At 40.5% G+C, this 13932-nt stretch overlaps 1 protein-coding gene across 1 annotated transcript in view; it reads right to left on the bottom strand.

Annotated features, from left to right (window-relative positions):
* The window catches only part of LOC134602784 (chloride anion exchanger-like), a 149674-nt gene that overhangs the window by 105324 nt on the left and 30418 nt on the right, over nt 1–13932 (bottom strand). The window contains exons 3-4 of the mRNA XM_063448102.1: nt 4325–4464; nt 3709–3819 (exon numbers count right to left, since the gene is read on the bottom strand). Coding sequence (XP_063304172.1) covers nt 3709–3819; nt 4325–4464 — 251 coding nt within the window. The remainder of the gene's footprint in view (nt 1–3708; nt 3820–4324; nt 4465–13932) is intronic.

The raw sequence follows: 13932 nt of genomic DNA, 5'->3' as shown, positions 1-13932 counted from the left end.
GCCAAAGGTTGGAAAACAGAGGCAGGTGCCTCGAAAACAGCGGCGATCCCGTCGACATGGTGCTGTGGAGAAAAGCTCCCCCTCTGGAACGCAGACCTCCCTGAGACATCCCCATGCACGCCACTCAGATCCAATGTTTATAAAGACCCAAAATCAAATCCTGATGGCGGTCCAACATGGAACATGCGAGACCCGGGATTCAGCCAGGGTCTGGAGGGGCACAGAAGAGGGGGGCCCCTGTGATCACCCACATCAGGCCACTATTCACCTTTTGACGGGCATAGGCTGAAATCCTCACATTCTAGATGTAACCCCTACTAAACAAAGTTGTTGGCTACCTGCTCATTTAATGTATATTTTCATGCCCAGTGGTATCTATTAGGAAGATAACTGACGACCACTTAGCCTAAGTTACCCTATGTCGTCTGTACAATATAGTAGTTCAGCCTGTTTATCGCTTAGACATATCTGCCTAGCTTGTTTTCCTATGGTTTACTATGTCTTATGTCTTGAAAAAAAGAAAAAAAAGTGCAGTCTCTCTTGACATTACCTATATCTGTAGTAACTGTCTACATGCCTATATTTTGTCAATTCCAACTCATGTATTTCTAAATGCACTGCAAAAATAAAGAATTATAAAAATATATATATATATAGTAATATTTATATTATTATGCTTAAATGTGGGTGGTGTTAAGTGGGATTTTATCATTATTTCCGGTCTAGTGCAGACAAATAGTGAACTTTAATCCTTTCACCACCACAACCACATCACGCACACTCTTGAAGTAAGGTGCGTTCGTGACATTCTCCAATTCTGGTTTTTAGAGACCTTGTGGTTCTGCCCACGTACTGTAGTCCACAATCACATGCCAGGTGATAAATTCTGCTCTAAGAATATAATTTAACTTAACAACATTTAACATCAATTGAATTAGAGGTAGACCTAAATTGATTTTATCTTTGAGATGATAAGTCCCTCTAACTTTTTCCCATGTGTTCAAAATATTTTGTATTTAAAAAAAAAAAAACATACTTTTTCGGATCTCTTACACTCCCGCTGAGTAAACCCATCCAGCGTCTCCCGAAATCCAAGTAAAGCAGAAGGTGTAGTGTATTATAGCTCACAATCCCCCAAACATGAGCCAAGTCTTCATGAAGGGGTAAAATGATCTGGTTTATTGACGGCCACAATAAGCTACCTGGGGTCGGTTTCATTCATGTGTTAAATGTACCAAATGGCACGGCGTTCATGTAAATAGAAACGAACAAGTTGGAAGTTAGATAGTCCCAGCGTTGTTCGTGTGAAATTGTGGCCGAAAATAGTTCCACGCGGTCAACGACCAAACAGCGCTAGGCGTTCGTCAGTTTAACCCCTTAAGGACACATGACATGCGTGACATGTCATGATTCCCTTTTATTCCAGAAGTTTGGTCCTTAAGGGGTTAAAATGGCCGCCGCCACGTGTTCGTTCAAGCGAACGGAGACCACCCAGCCGTTAGTCAAATAGCTGTGGTTATCCCCAGCTTCTGGGCAACTAATGAGCTGCACACTCCCATTGCGGGTGGTCTGGCTGTTCGGTAGTTTGTTTTTTTAGGAAAATAACTAAATAGGGCTAATCACACGAACAGCATTGGCATCCATAAAACAGGGGTTTTGTCACACATACTTTTTGAAGAGATCTTTATATGATATCTATTTTCTTTTTGTCCTTTGTCTGCCAAAATATTGACCCTAGCTCTTTAATAGCATCGCTAGGTTTTGTCAAACACATTTCAATTTTGTACCAAGTTTCGTCTTTGGCCGTATAGATTTGATTATAGATAATATGAGCTAACATACATGCTTTCCAGTAGTATTTAAGCAGGGGTACACCCAAACTGAATTATATGTATGGATATTGTTTACTTTTATTGAATACATTTGAGATGTTATTCTAATTTGGTGCCTGTTGTTCCCTTGTCATTCTGGGAGGACTGAATACTAGGAGTAAAAGCAAAACATCTTCATCCCACCTAAGCTATCATACTTGAGCCAGTGAAACACAGGCTCAGGAAAAAGTGAGTGGGATACCACAAAAACTATTTTCTATTTATTAATTGATACAGACTATATTGCCCTATTGTGAGCATTTTAGCTTTCAGACTTACCAGAACATCTAAAACATTTTGGTATGTGTTATTGTATCTTGCTCTTATGTAAATATGAATATCCATGTTGAAGGTGATTATTACCACGTATTAATGTAAGGCAAGCACCCAGTGTTTGAAGAGGTACTTGCCTTACTTAAGTCTTAAAGCCTCCTAAGACCGTGAGCTCAGCACCCCAGCCACATAGGGACATCCACAACTCTAACAGCAGGTGCCTGTCACTAAAGCTGCCTGGCTACTGGACAGACTGCTCATTTGATTTTGATTTTTTATTTAGTTTTTTTCCAGTTATAACAATTTCTCCTAAGAAATCTCCTCAGCAGAATATTTTATAAGTTCAAATATCTTCTTTTTTTTTTTTTTGCTAGAGAAATTCTATCTAGCATTTTATGGTAAAATAATTTTTAAAAGTAGTCTTTTGGCGTCATCTTGTGGATAAATTCTATATTAAACTTGTAACTTGAATTTAGCCTCAAAATGACCAACTTATTTAAGAGGGGAGATTTTATAATAAATGAGACAATTCCAAAATATTACAGGAACATTAGGTTGATGAGGACCCCACTCAAATCAGCTTACAATCTAGAGGAGGTGGGGTATAAAACACATTGGGACAGTGGATAGCAATAAAAGGAAGTGGAAGGGAAGTAGAGCTGGAGGAGAGTAGGGTGCTACCTTTTAGAAGAGAGCAAGGGACAGGTATATGAGGTAGAGGTTACTCTGGGAGGCCATAAGCTTTCCTGAAGACAGGTTTTTAGACACTTTTTAAATGATTGGAGACTAGGTGAAAGTCTTGGATTGTGGATAAGTTGTAGACCACCAAATGATAAAGAGACAAGGGTAACGGTGTCAGAGGGAGAGAGCCATGTTTAATTTAAAGACAATGTAGAGTCTTTAACTTCTAAGCAGTGCAGGGCTTAAAGGGACTCTCCAGTGCCAGGAAAACAATCAGTTTTCCTGGCACTGCAGGTCCCTTCTCCCTCCCACCCCCGGTTGCTGAAGGGGTAAAAAAAAACCTTCAGTCACTTACCTGAGACCCCGTTGATGTCCCTCGGTGGTGGTTTTGGGTCGCCGTCTCTCCTCCCCTTCTTTACGTCAGCCGGTGGGCGAGACTCATCTTGCCCGCCGGCTGGGGAGACCTAATGCGCACGCGCATTAGAGCTCTCCATAGGAAAGCATTGAAAATGCTTTTCAATGCTTTTCTATGGGGAATTGAGCGACGCTGGAGGTCCTCACATAGCGTGTTTAGTAGACAGCCACTAGGGGAGGACTTAGCCCTGCAAGGTAAATATTGCAGTTTATGAAAACTGCAATAACTACACTTGCAGGGTTAAGGGTAGTGGGAGTTAGAACCCAGACCACTCCAATAAGCATCCACTGCAGATCCCCTGGATAGCATCCCCTGGTGGAGGGGGGTAGGGGGGGGGGTTTACTAGTCACTTCTGACACTGTGGCCACTGCATTTAGCTGTAGTGGTTATGTTCTTTGGAGTGTTCCTGCAAATTTTAGACAGAAATGTCTATATTAATAAAAAGAAGATAGAGTACATAGAATTTACCAGCAGATATGTGTCTGGATGTTCCAAAGAAAAAATATACCACAGCAGGGAAAAATGCTGAATACAGTCCATATCCAGGAGATACATTGGCTAGAAGGGCATATGCCAAACCTAAAAAATAGAAAATACCAAATGTTTTAGCGATAAAGCTGTGAAACAACTGTGAAACTATAGAATTTAAGACAATCTATTCACATATATATGTGTGTGTGTGTGTGTGTATATATATATATACACACTATATATATATATATATATATATATATATACACACACACATATATTTACTTATTTATTTTTTCAGATAATCTCATTTGGGCAAGCCCACAGCACCCCTTGCCCTTGCAATTTGTTTTATTGCTATTACATACTATTATATTTCAAGTTAATAATCCAATTTTATTCAGGGCTTATCTATAATAGTTTCATGGCATCTAAAAACCTAGGGAAATGTGTAGGTGTCCCTCAAACGGAATCCACCTGCTATGTTCATTAGGTATAATGAGTGGCATTTTTCCATCAATTTTCTAATGCCTGTACATTAACTCTCCAAGGAAATTATAGATTAAGGAAAAAGGAATTTTATCAGCTGAGCTAAAACAATTACAGAACTCACCTTGCAGTACAGCCACAAGTCCTGTGGTTACTCCAGATATTAAATCACTGATAAGCCACTCTTTAATACGATAACTGGGTAGCCATGAGGCAATCGGGAAAAAAGTTAAAGCAATTCTCTTTGCTTTCTGTGATGAGCACCTATGGGAAGACAGTATTAAGTCAAAGGTTTCCTTTAAAATGTCCCCAGTACTTTAAGAAATTCCCCATTATTACTGAAACACGGGTGTGACATGAAGTAACATGGGTAGACAATTTTCCCCAGAATAATAAAATATCAAGATTATCTGACAAGCTACGAATACACACCTACATCTTAAAGGGTCATTCTAACGTGAAAAAAAAAAATATTCCTATTTACTTTTATTATTGTAATGCTCATAATATGGACCACGCCGCCTTTATTAAAAATGCATATATAATACATTATTCAATAATTAAACTCTCTGGTTTGACGGTGACTACTTCCACTGTTATAGTGATTGCATTTTAGGATCACACATAGAACAGCATACAGGTAACAAAGGAAAACAGACAACTGCCTAAAGATTTAATCGCAATTTAATTTATATAATAGCAATATATATGAATGAAAGAAAAGATTGACAGTTAGTTTATTGCTATTACCATAAACTTTATTGGGCTATTTAGAACATTTGTCTGTTAGCATAGCAGAATATTGCGATTACTCATCAAAAATAGCTTTCACTTCTGTTTAGCAAACATAACCTGGATATAAAACATGGTTTGTTATGTTATTTATAACAATTGTTATGCTTCTATAACAAACTATTTTAAATTGAGCAAACTACAATTGCAACACATCAGAATCATCATACAATATAGAGGAAATAAGATAAATGTTTTACTATTTTTGTTTTACAATGCAGGGGATAAATGTGTCATGTTTCTGAGCAGGTCAGAGAGGAGACTTATGCCAGGGTTGACTTCAGGTACTTTATTTGTGCTCTTAGACATAGAATGAACAGGATATCCTATAATAGAAGTTATAGGAGAGAGAAAACAGAAAAAAGGGGGCATAGGCAATATGCCCTAAATCAGGGGTCCTCAAACTCCGGCCCTCCAGATGTTGCTGAACTACAACTCCCATGATTCTTTGAATTACATAGATAGCCAGAGAATCATGGAAAGTGTAGTTCAGCACCATCTGGGGGGCTGGAGTTTGAAGCCCCCTGCCCTAAATAGATTATAAACAGGAATGAAAGTAAATAATAAGAAAACCTATAGATAAAAGTATAGGTTAAAATAGATGGACAAATGCTCCAATGCATTGTACTCTTGCCGATACAGAGTGACAGGGTCTCCTTCTTATTTATTCTGAAATCACACGCCTAAATGATGTATTAAATCACAGAATAGGTTGGGAATTGTTAGGAAATTAATTAATGTTCAATTCCTGTGCCCTTTAGGAGGGTTTGGTCTCACTGAGTGGAGCGCCTTTGAATAAGCTTGGGTCAAAAAGAAAGGCTTTGATCAAGCCTATTTATAGTGATTCAACAGTTTTGACATACATCCCTGAAGAAGTCCTGGTCTAAGGATGAAATGAGTTGTATGAATATTCTTATTGGACTTTTATTTTATTGATTGTTAATAGTTTTAATTTTGCTACTGTTGCTATTTCTACCGGTTTTGGGCTGGCCTATTTATCTCCTAAGATCTGTGTCCCGCTGGAATACCACTATTGGTGGAGATTTGCTTATATTTATTTTATTCTGGTAAGTGCAATACAATAAATATTTACCGTATATACTCGAGTATAAGCCGACCCGAATATAAGCCGAGGCCCCTAATTTTACCCCAAAAAACTGGGAAAACGTATTGACTCGAGTATAAGACTAGGGTGGGAAATGCCGCAGCTACTGGTAAATTTCCAAATAAAATTAGATCCTTAAAAAAATATATTAATTGAATATTTATTTACAGTGTGTGTATAATGAATGCAGTGTGTGTATAATGAATGCAGTGTGAGTGTATGAATGCAGTGTGAGTATGAATGCAGCGTGTGTGTATGAGTGCAGCGTGTGTGTATGAGTGCAGCGTGTGTGTATGAGTGCAGTGTGTGTGTATGAGTGCAGTGAGTGTGTACGAGTGCAGTGTGTGTGTATGAGTGCAGTGTGTGTATGAGTGCAGTGTGTGTATGAATGCAGTGTGTGTATGAATGCAGTGTGTGTGTATGAATGCAGTGTGTGTGTATGAGTGCAGTGTGTGTATGAGTGCAGTGTGTGTGTGTGTGTGTGTGTGTGTGTGTGTGTGTTGCAGAGCCTTGGTGGGGGGTGGGCAATTTTTTTTTAAATTTGTTTTTATTATTTTAATTTTTTTATTATTATTTATTATTATTATTTTTTATTTAGTTTAATTATTATTATTTTTTTATTATTATTTATTATTTAATTTAATTTTTTTGATTTTTTTATTATTACTATATGTTTTCTTCGTCCCCCCCTCCCTGCTTGATATATGGCAGGGAGGGGGGCTCTTACTCCCTGGTGGTCCAGCATTGGTAGTTCAGTGGGGGGGAGGAGGGTGGCTGTCAGAGCTGTAACTTACCTGTCCTGCAGCTCCTGTCAGCTCTCTCCTCCTCCGCGCCGTCCGGTCAGCTCTTCTGTCAGCTCACACTGTAAATCTCGCGAGAGCCGCGGCTCTTGCGAGATTTACACTGGGAGCTGACCGAGGTGCTGAACGGACGGCGCGGAGGAGGAGAGAGCTGACAGGAGCTGCAGGACAGGTAAGTAAACTCTCTGCCAGCCCCTGTCTGTATTATGGCAATGTAAATTGCCATAATACAGACTATTGACTCGAGTATAAGCCGAGTTGGGGTTTTTCAGCACAAAAAATGTGCTGAAAAACTCGGCTTATACTCGAGTATCTGTTTTGATTTTACTTCATTATTGTGACCAATTTTGCTTTTTTTTCCATACAGAAGACTTCAATTCCAGTACCCTTGGAAGGGTGATTAGCATTAAAATCCTCATTTGTTGGTGAGTGTTCTACCTTATTCTCACCAGGGTGTTTTTTCTATTACTGTATTACCCTATGTATTATTTGCAATCTTTTTAGATGCCATTATATTTTAAGTGGATTATTATTCATTATTTTTTTCAGGTTGTTATAATTCCTTTTTTTTTTTTCTATATGTGTGTTGTGTTTCCCACATTCTTTATTTTCTTTAAATAAAGTTCACTGATGATTTGGCATTGATTTTGAAAATATCACTGATCGTGCAAACAAAATCTATTTTATTAAAGGATACTGATCATATGAAGCCATTTATTATCACATAGTTCTAATGTTCATTTTTCAATCATAACGATAATAGAAATCACCCAAATGGCCCAGATCAAATGTTTACATACCCTTGAATGTTTGGCCTTATTACAGACACACAAGGTGACACACACAGGTTAAAATGGCAAATTAATGTTAATTTCCCACACCTGTGGCTTTTTAAATAGCAATTAGTGTCTGTGTATAAACAGTCAATGAGTTTCTTAGCTCTCACGTGGATGCACTGAGCAGGCTAGATACTGAGCCATGGGGAGCAGAAAAGAACTGTCAAAAGACCCGCGTAACAAGAACTTTATAAAGATGGGAAAGGATATAAAAAGATATCCAAAGCCTTGAAAATATAAGAAGTGGGAAATTCGGGGATCTTTTGATACCAAACCAAGGTCAGGTAGGCCAAGAAAGATTTTAGCCACCACTGCCAGAAGAATTGTTCAGGATGCAAAGAAACACCCACAGGTAACCTCAGGAGAAATACAGGCTGCTCTGGAAAAAGGCGGTGTGGTTATTTCTAGGAGCACAATATGACAATACTTGAGCAAAAATTAGCTGTGTGGTCGAGTTGCCAGAAAGAAGCCTTTACAGCACCAATGCTACAAAAAAAGCCTGATTCCGATATGCGTTGCAACACGTTGACACGCCTCACGGTTTCTGGCACAATTTAACCCCTTAAGGACCAAACTTTTGGAATAAAAGGGAATCATGAAATGTCAAACATGTCATGTGTCCTCAAGGGGTTAATTTGGAGTGACAGAGACCAAAATGGAGCTTTATGGTCACAACCATAAGTGCTATGTTTGGAGAGGGGTCAAAATGAATATCATCCCCTTTGTGAAGAATGGTGGTGGCTCATTGGTGTTTTGAGGGGGGTGAGCTCTAAAGGCATGGGGAATCTTGTGAAAATAGATGGCAAGATGAATGCAGCATGTTATCAGAAAATTCTGACAGAAAATTTGCATTCTTTTGCATGTAGGCTGCGCATGGGATGCTCTTGGACTTTCCAGCTTGACCCTAAGCAAAAGGCCTTTTGACACTCAAGTAGTTACAGCAGAAAAAGGTGAAGGTTCTGGAGTGGATTTCACAGTCTCCTGACCTTAATATTACCGAGCCACTCTGGGGAGATCTCAAACGTGCGGTTCATGCAAGACAACTGCTGACTTTTCATTTTTTTTGCTGCCATGTTTTGTTTTATGAATGTGCCATTCTGTTATAACCTACCGATGAATATGAATCCCATAAGAAATACAAGAAATGTGTTTTGTCTGTTCACTCATGTTTTCTTTAAAATGAGTACATATATTACCAATTTTCAAGGGTATGCAACCTTTTGAGCACAACTGTATATGGAAATATGTACATTTATTTAAAAAAAAACCAATATATTAGAACATTGGAATATATTTCAACATAGTAATTTTGAAGTGTATCAAAAAATATTTTATCATTTGAAAAGCTTATCCAATGATTCGATAATGAAAAATAAGCTTTCCAAATTATTGAAAACTGTAAGGTAAAGTCAATGGGAATTTTAGTAGGTAAATCATTTGGAAAGTTTTCCAAACAGTATTGAATCATTTGGAAAGAGTTCATTAGTGTTTACAAAAATTTATTGGTAGAATGAGTATGAAAATATACCATTGCCACTAGTATACTTTAATAACTGACCAGTCATTAGTAGTAGTATATAATAGTGGGACTTCAAACATGTTTTTTTTATAAAGGCCCACGAATAGTTAACAAATGAACTATAATGCTCTCAAGCAGGTGAAAGGCACAAACTGACACAAAGCAAAATCTTTTTTTCCCCTCAACTGATCCATATTAAACCAGGAAGAAAAATGGTCTGTGATAACACTAGGTACTATTAGTATTATTTTCAGGTTATTCATTAAATAAGGAACTTAGGAAAACTGACATAGCAAATGTTGGCACACATAGCTGGGAAGACAAAGTACTGGAGTTGGAGAATTCTTTCTAGTTCAGCTATTTGACTTGGAATTTGTGAATTTCTAATTTTTTATTCATAATTTCAAGTTTATTGAAATACCCCACATGATTAAAGCAACACTTCAAGCATCATAATCACTAAATACTCTAGTGGTTGTGACGGACCGCCTGCCACCTCGACTGGGTGCCTCCGTCAATCGATGGTCCTAGTGCTCACCGAGGACTCCAAGCACTTCACCAGACACCATAAGCACTGCAGACCCCACGAACCACCGCAGCTAGGTTGGGGTCTCGCTGTCCTCCACCCATCCTGGACCCAAGACCTGGATCCAGCTTCCAGTGGGTGAACCTCTCCTCAAAGAGAGTATATAAAAGTCAATAGTTCCATAGAATCGCGGCTAAGTGCCGCTGCAGGACCGACCGGGAACCGCTAAGTCTTCAGGACAAAATTAGTTCCATAGAATTGCGGCTAAGTGCAGCAGGGGAACCGACCGGCTACCGCAAAGTTTTCATGCTGAATAGTTTCAGGGCATTCGCGGCTAAGTCCCCCTGAAGTCTATTTGCCATTTTGGTTCATGCAAACAAGATGGCCACCACTACGTGTTCGAATGCCATTTCGAATGGCTTCGGGAGTTTGAAGTGCCGCTTCGAAAGTTCAAATTGTTCCTGTTACAAGTCACAACAGGCACAACCAAAGTCTTTAACCCAAAGTTCATTACAGGGGCCATAGTCACAGGGCAAGAGTCTGGCAAGTATGCCCTTCCAAGAACCTGTGACGAGGTCCAGTTAGTTACAGTGGTTATGGTACCAAGAGTGCTTGATGGTACTTTATCATCTCAGCAAAAACAATGCATTGGGAGGTGTGGCAGGGTCAGAGAGGCTTTCTATGCAAGTAACAGATTGGAACGCTCTCCATTCTCTCTATGATAGGGTTAGTTGGTGAAAGTCAGCCCTTTCAGATGAAAGTGATTATCTTGCACTAGTGTTTTAAAAGGTCAGCCTCTGAAGGCATCAGAGATTCTCACAGCTGGAAGAGAGGAGGCAGTTAAGCCTGATACCCTAAGATTCTAAAGAAAAAGATACTGTGGTAAAGCCTGCATGTTTAAAGTGCAAACTGTTTAAAACTGGTGACAAACTTACTATGTTCCCATTGTTTAAGACATTTCCTTACTATGTTTTCGTATATTATGTTTCCCAAACCCCATTCATGCTTCTCCAGTTTGGGAGCTGCAATCTACCGAACACTGACCACCCCCTACAAACTAACCACAAACGTAAGTGTTCTCCCTGTGTGGCCACCATTCGTATAACCGAACAAAACGTGCTGGAGAAAACAGCCATCGTGTCACATGAATGTAGGCAGTGCAACTTGGTCATCGAGTGCCTGGAACTATAAGTCGGACACTCGACCTTGCGAACACCAGTGACTTTATACGAACACCTGCTTCTTTTCCCGACAAGACAGGAGAGCGCTGTTTGGTAGGACTGTTCACATGAACCAGGCGAACTATCGCTACCCATGAGCCAGGGGAACCACTCGACATTTCATTTGTTTCTGAACCCCCGAAAGTGACCGACCACTACCACTATTTCTCTGGAACTAATTTGGGCAGAGCGCCACATGTGCGGTCGGTTAAAACTTTACCCTGGTGGCGATTTGGCTGTGTTCATGGGATCTGTGCGCTATTTGGATATGTTGGGTGCTCAGATCCAAGCTAATCAAGGATATAATGCTTTAAATATATCAGCACACACACACAGACTGCGGAATACACACACACAGTCTGCGGAATACATACAGACTGCTGAATACACACACATACTGCATTGAAGGGTGCAGTGTATGTGTTTGTGTGTACGGGTGTGGAGTGTGTGGAGTGCTGTGTGTGAGTGGTGTGTGTTTGTCTGTGGGGTGCTGTGTGTGTCTGTGGTGCTGTGTGTGTCTGTGGGGTGCTGTGTGTGAGGAGTGCTGTGTGTGTGAGGGGGTGCTGTATGTGGCAGGGTCAGAGAGGCTTTCTATGTGAGTAACAAATTGGAGCGCTCTCTATTGCCAGCATGATAGGATCAATTGGTGGAAGTCAGCCCCTCAGGTGAAAGTAATTAACTTGCGCTAGTGTTTTAAAAGGTCAGCCTATGAAGGCATCAGAGAGTCTCACAGCTGGGAGAGAGGAGGCAGTTAAGCCTGAGACCCTAAGACTCTAAAGAAAAGGGTAAGGTGTTAAAAGCCTGTATTTTAAAGTGCTGTGTTCAAACTGTTTAAAACTGGGAACTGGATTAGCTGGTCAGTTGGATAATTAGGAATACTATTGTTTAGTAAGTCTCCAAGTTGGAGTAGGATTTTATTTTTTTTTATTATTTTTTTTCTGTGAAGCACAGCATTGTATACCCTGTGGAAAATGCAAATAAACTACAATATTATTTTATCCTGACGCTTGCATTTGAAGTTTGTTACGAGCCTGGCCATCCTGCCACAGAGGCTATTGTGCATGTGCTTCAAAATGTGCTGCACCAATAACCATCTCCTCATAGAGATGCATTGAATTTATGCATCTTTATGAGTAACGTTCAGTGTCTTAAAGAACCCCTGCACACAAATAAAATAAAGGGGGAAAAACTCCACAGTTTAGTAGATATATCATCAATAAATAGATGCATGTATATATTTATTTATTTATTTAATTTTTTTTTTCAGTGCTGGTAGTTACAGGTGGGTTTGTGGTGCCACAACAGCATCAACAGACATGCATGGTAAGACTTTGCAGTTTTTGTTAAGATAGAGTAAGGTAATGTGTAGTGATGTTAGTTAAGATTAGTGAGATAAATGCATATTCAGGAGAAGAGATACTTTTATGTCTAGACAGGTATATTGTAGATCGTCGGGTGTAGCTAATAACAATAACAGATGCGGTATATATGAATAATGCATATAGGAGACAGGTGGACTTTGCATGTGTAAACCATGAGTTAGTGGACTAGCTAGGCATGCATGAGTTAGCGGTGGAGTATCCCACCCCAGGGTGTCACGTCGATGGCAATCAGGTATCGAGATATAACAGGGTTAAACGGAAAAAGACGTGTCATAATGCATTAGTAAACTTTAGGCCATGGGTTAACAAGTAATGAGTGACCAGTCCCGGGTGCTCAGCCTATTTCCATTGTAGGTATGATACAGTCGTGACTAAGATAGCCAGGTTGTAACACGTAGCCCAGTTGCGAGAGTTCCATTCTCAGGACTAGTGGCCATAGGCGTGCGCTGCCTATTGCATTAGGGTGTGCACCCTAAAGCACAAACACACGCCGCATGTATATATATATATATACACACACACACATATACATACACTGCTGTGTGTGTGTGTGTGTGTGTGTGTGTGTGCTGTTAGTGTGCTGTGTGAGGGTGGTGTGTGTAAGGGTGCTGCTGTGTGTGTGTATGTGTGAGGGTGCTGGTAGTGTGTGAGGGTGTTTGTGTGTGTGTGTGTGTGTGTGTGTTAGGGTCCTGTTAGTGTGCTGTGTGAGGGTGCTGTGTGTGTGAGGGTGCTGTTTGTGTGATGTGTGTGTGATGGTGCTGTGTGTGTGAGGGTGCTGTTTGTGTGATGTGTGTGGGTGTCGTGTATTTCTGAGGGTGCTGTTTGTGTGTGTGTGTTTGCGAGGGTGTTGTTAGTGTGCTGTGTGTGAGGGTGTTGTGTGTTTGTAAAGGTGCTGTGTGTGTTTGTGAGGGTGCGGTTAGTGTACTGTGTGTGTGAGGGTGCTGTATGTGTACTGTATGTGTGTGGGTGCTGTTTGGGTGCTGTGTGTGTGAGGGTGCTGTGTGTGTGCTGTTTGTGTGAGAGTGCTGTATGTCTGTAGGTGCTTTTTGTGTGTGGGTGCTGTATGTGTGTGTGTGTGCTGTATGTTTGGACAGATTGTGGAGGTGGGGGCAGATTAGTAAATATCCCCCCTCCCTTATGTAGGGAGGGGGGATCCTTGCTGCCATGTGCCATCCCTGGTGATCCAGTGGAGAGTGAACTCTAGCCCGCGGCAACGCTCAGATCTCGCGAGAGGAACCTGGCGGAGCTGCTGTCTGGAGCTCCCCGGGTCCTCTCCTGCCTCCCTTCATGCTGCTGTGGGCCGGTGAGGTAGATCTTTGATCTCCCCGCCGGCCCATGGAGGCTTAGAGCAGAGCCGACACTCAGCGCCGGTTCTGCGTGAGCCGACAGGGGAGAATAAAGTCCTGGGGAATAAAGCGTGGGAACCAAGATTCCCGCCCCCCCCAAAAAATAATATACACTCCAGTGTGTGTATGTATATGTGTGTGTGTGTATATATATATATATATATATATATATATATATATATATACACACACACACACTCATACAT

The sequence above is a fragment of the Pelobates fuscus genome, chromosome 3 (assembly GCF_036172605.1).
Source record: "Pelobates fuscus isolate aPelFus1 chromosome 3, aPelFus1.pri, whole genome shotgun sequence".
Taxonomy (NCBI): domain Eukaryota; kingdom Metazoa; phylum Chordata; class Amphibia; order Anura; family Pelobatidae; genus Pelobates; species Pelobates fuscus.
Note: the sequence above shows the minus strand (reverse complement) of the source record. Positions and strands in the feature narration are given on the sequence as shown.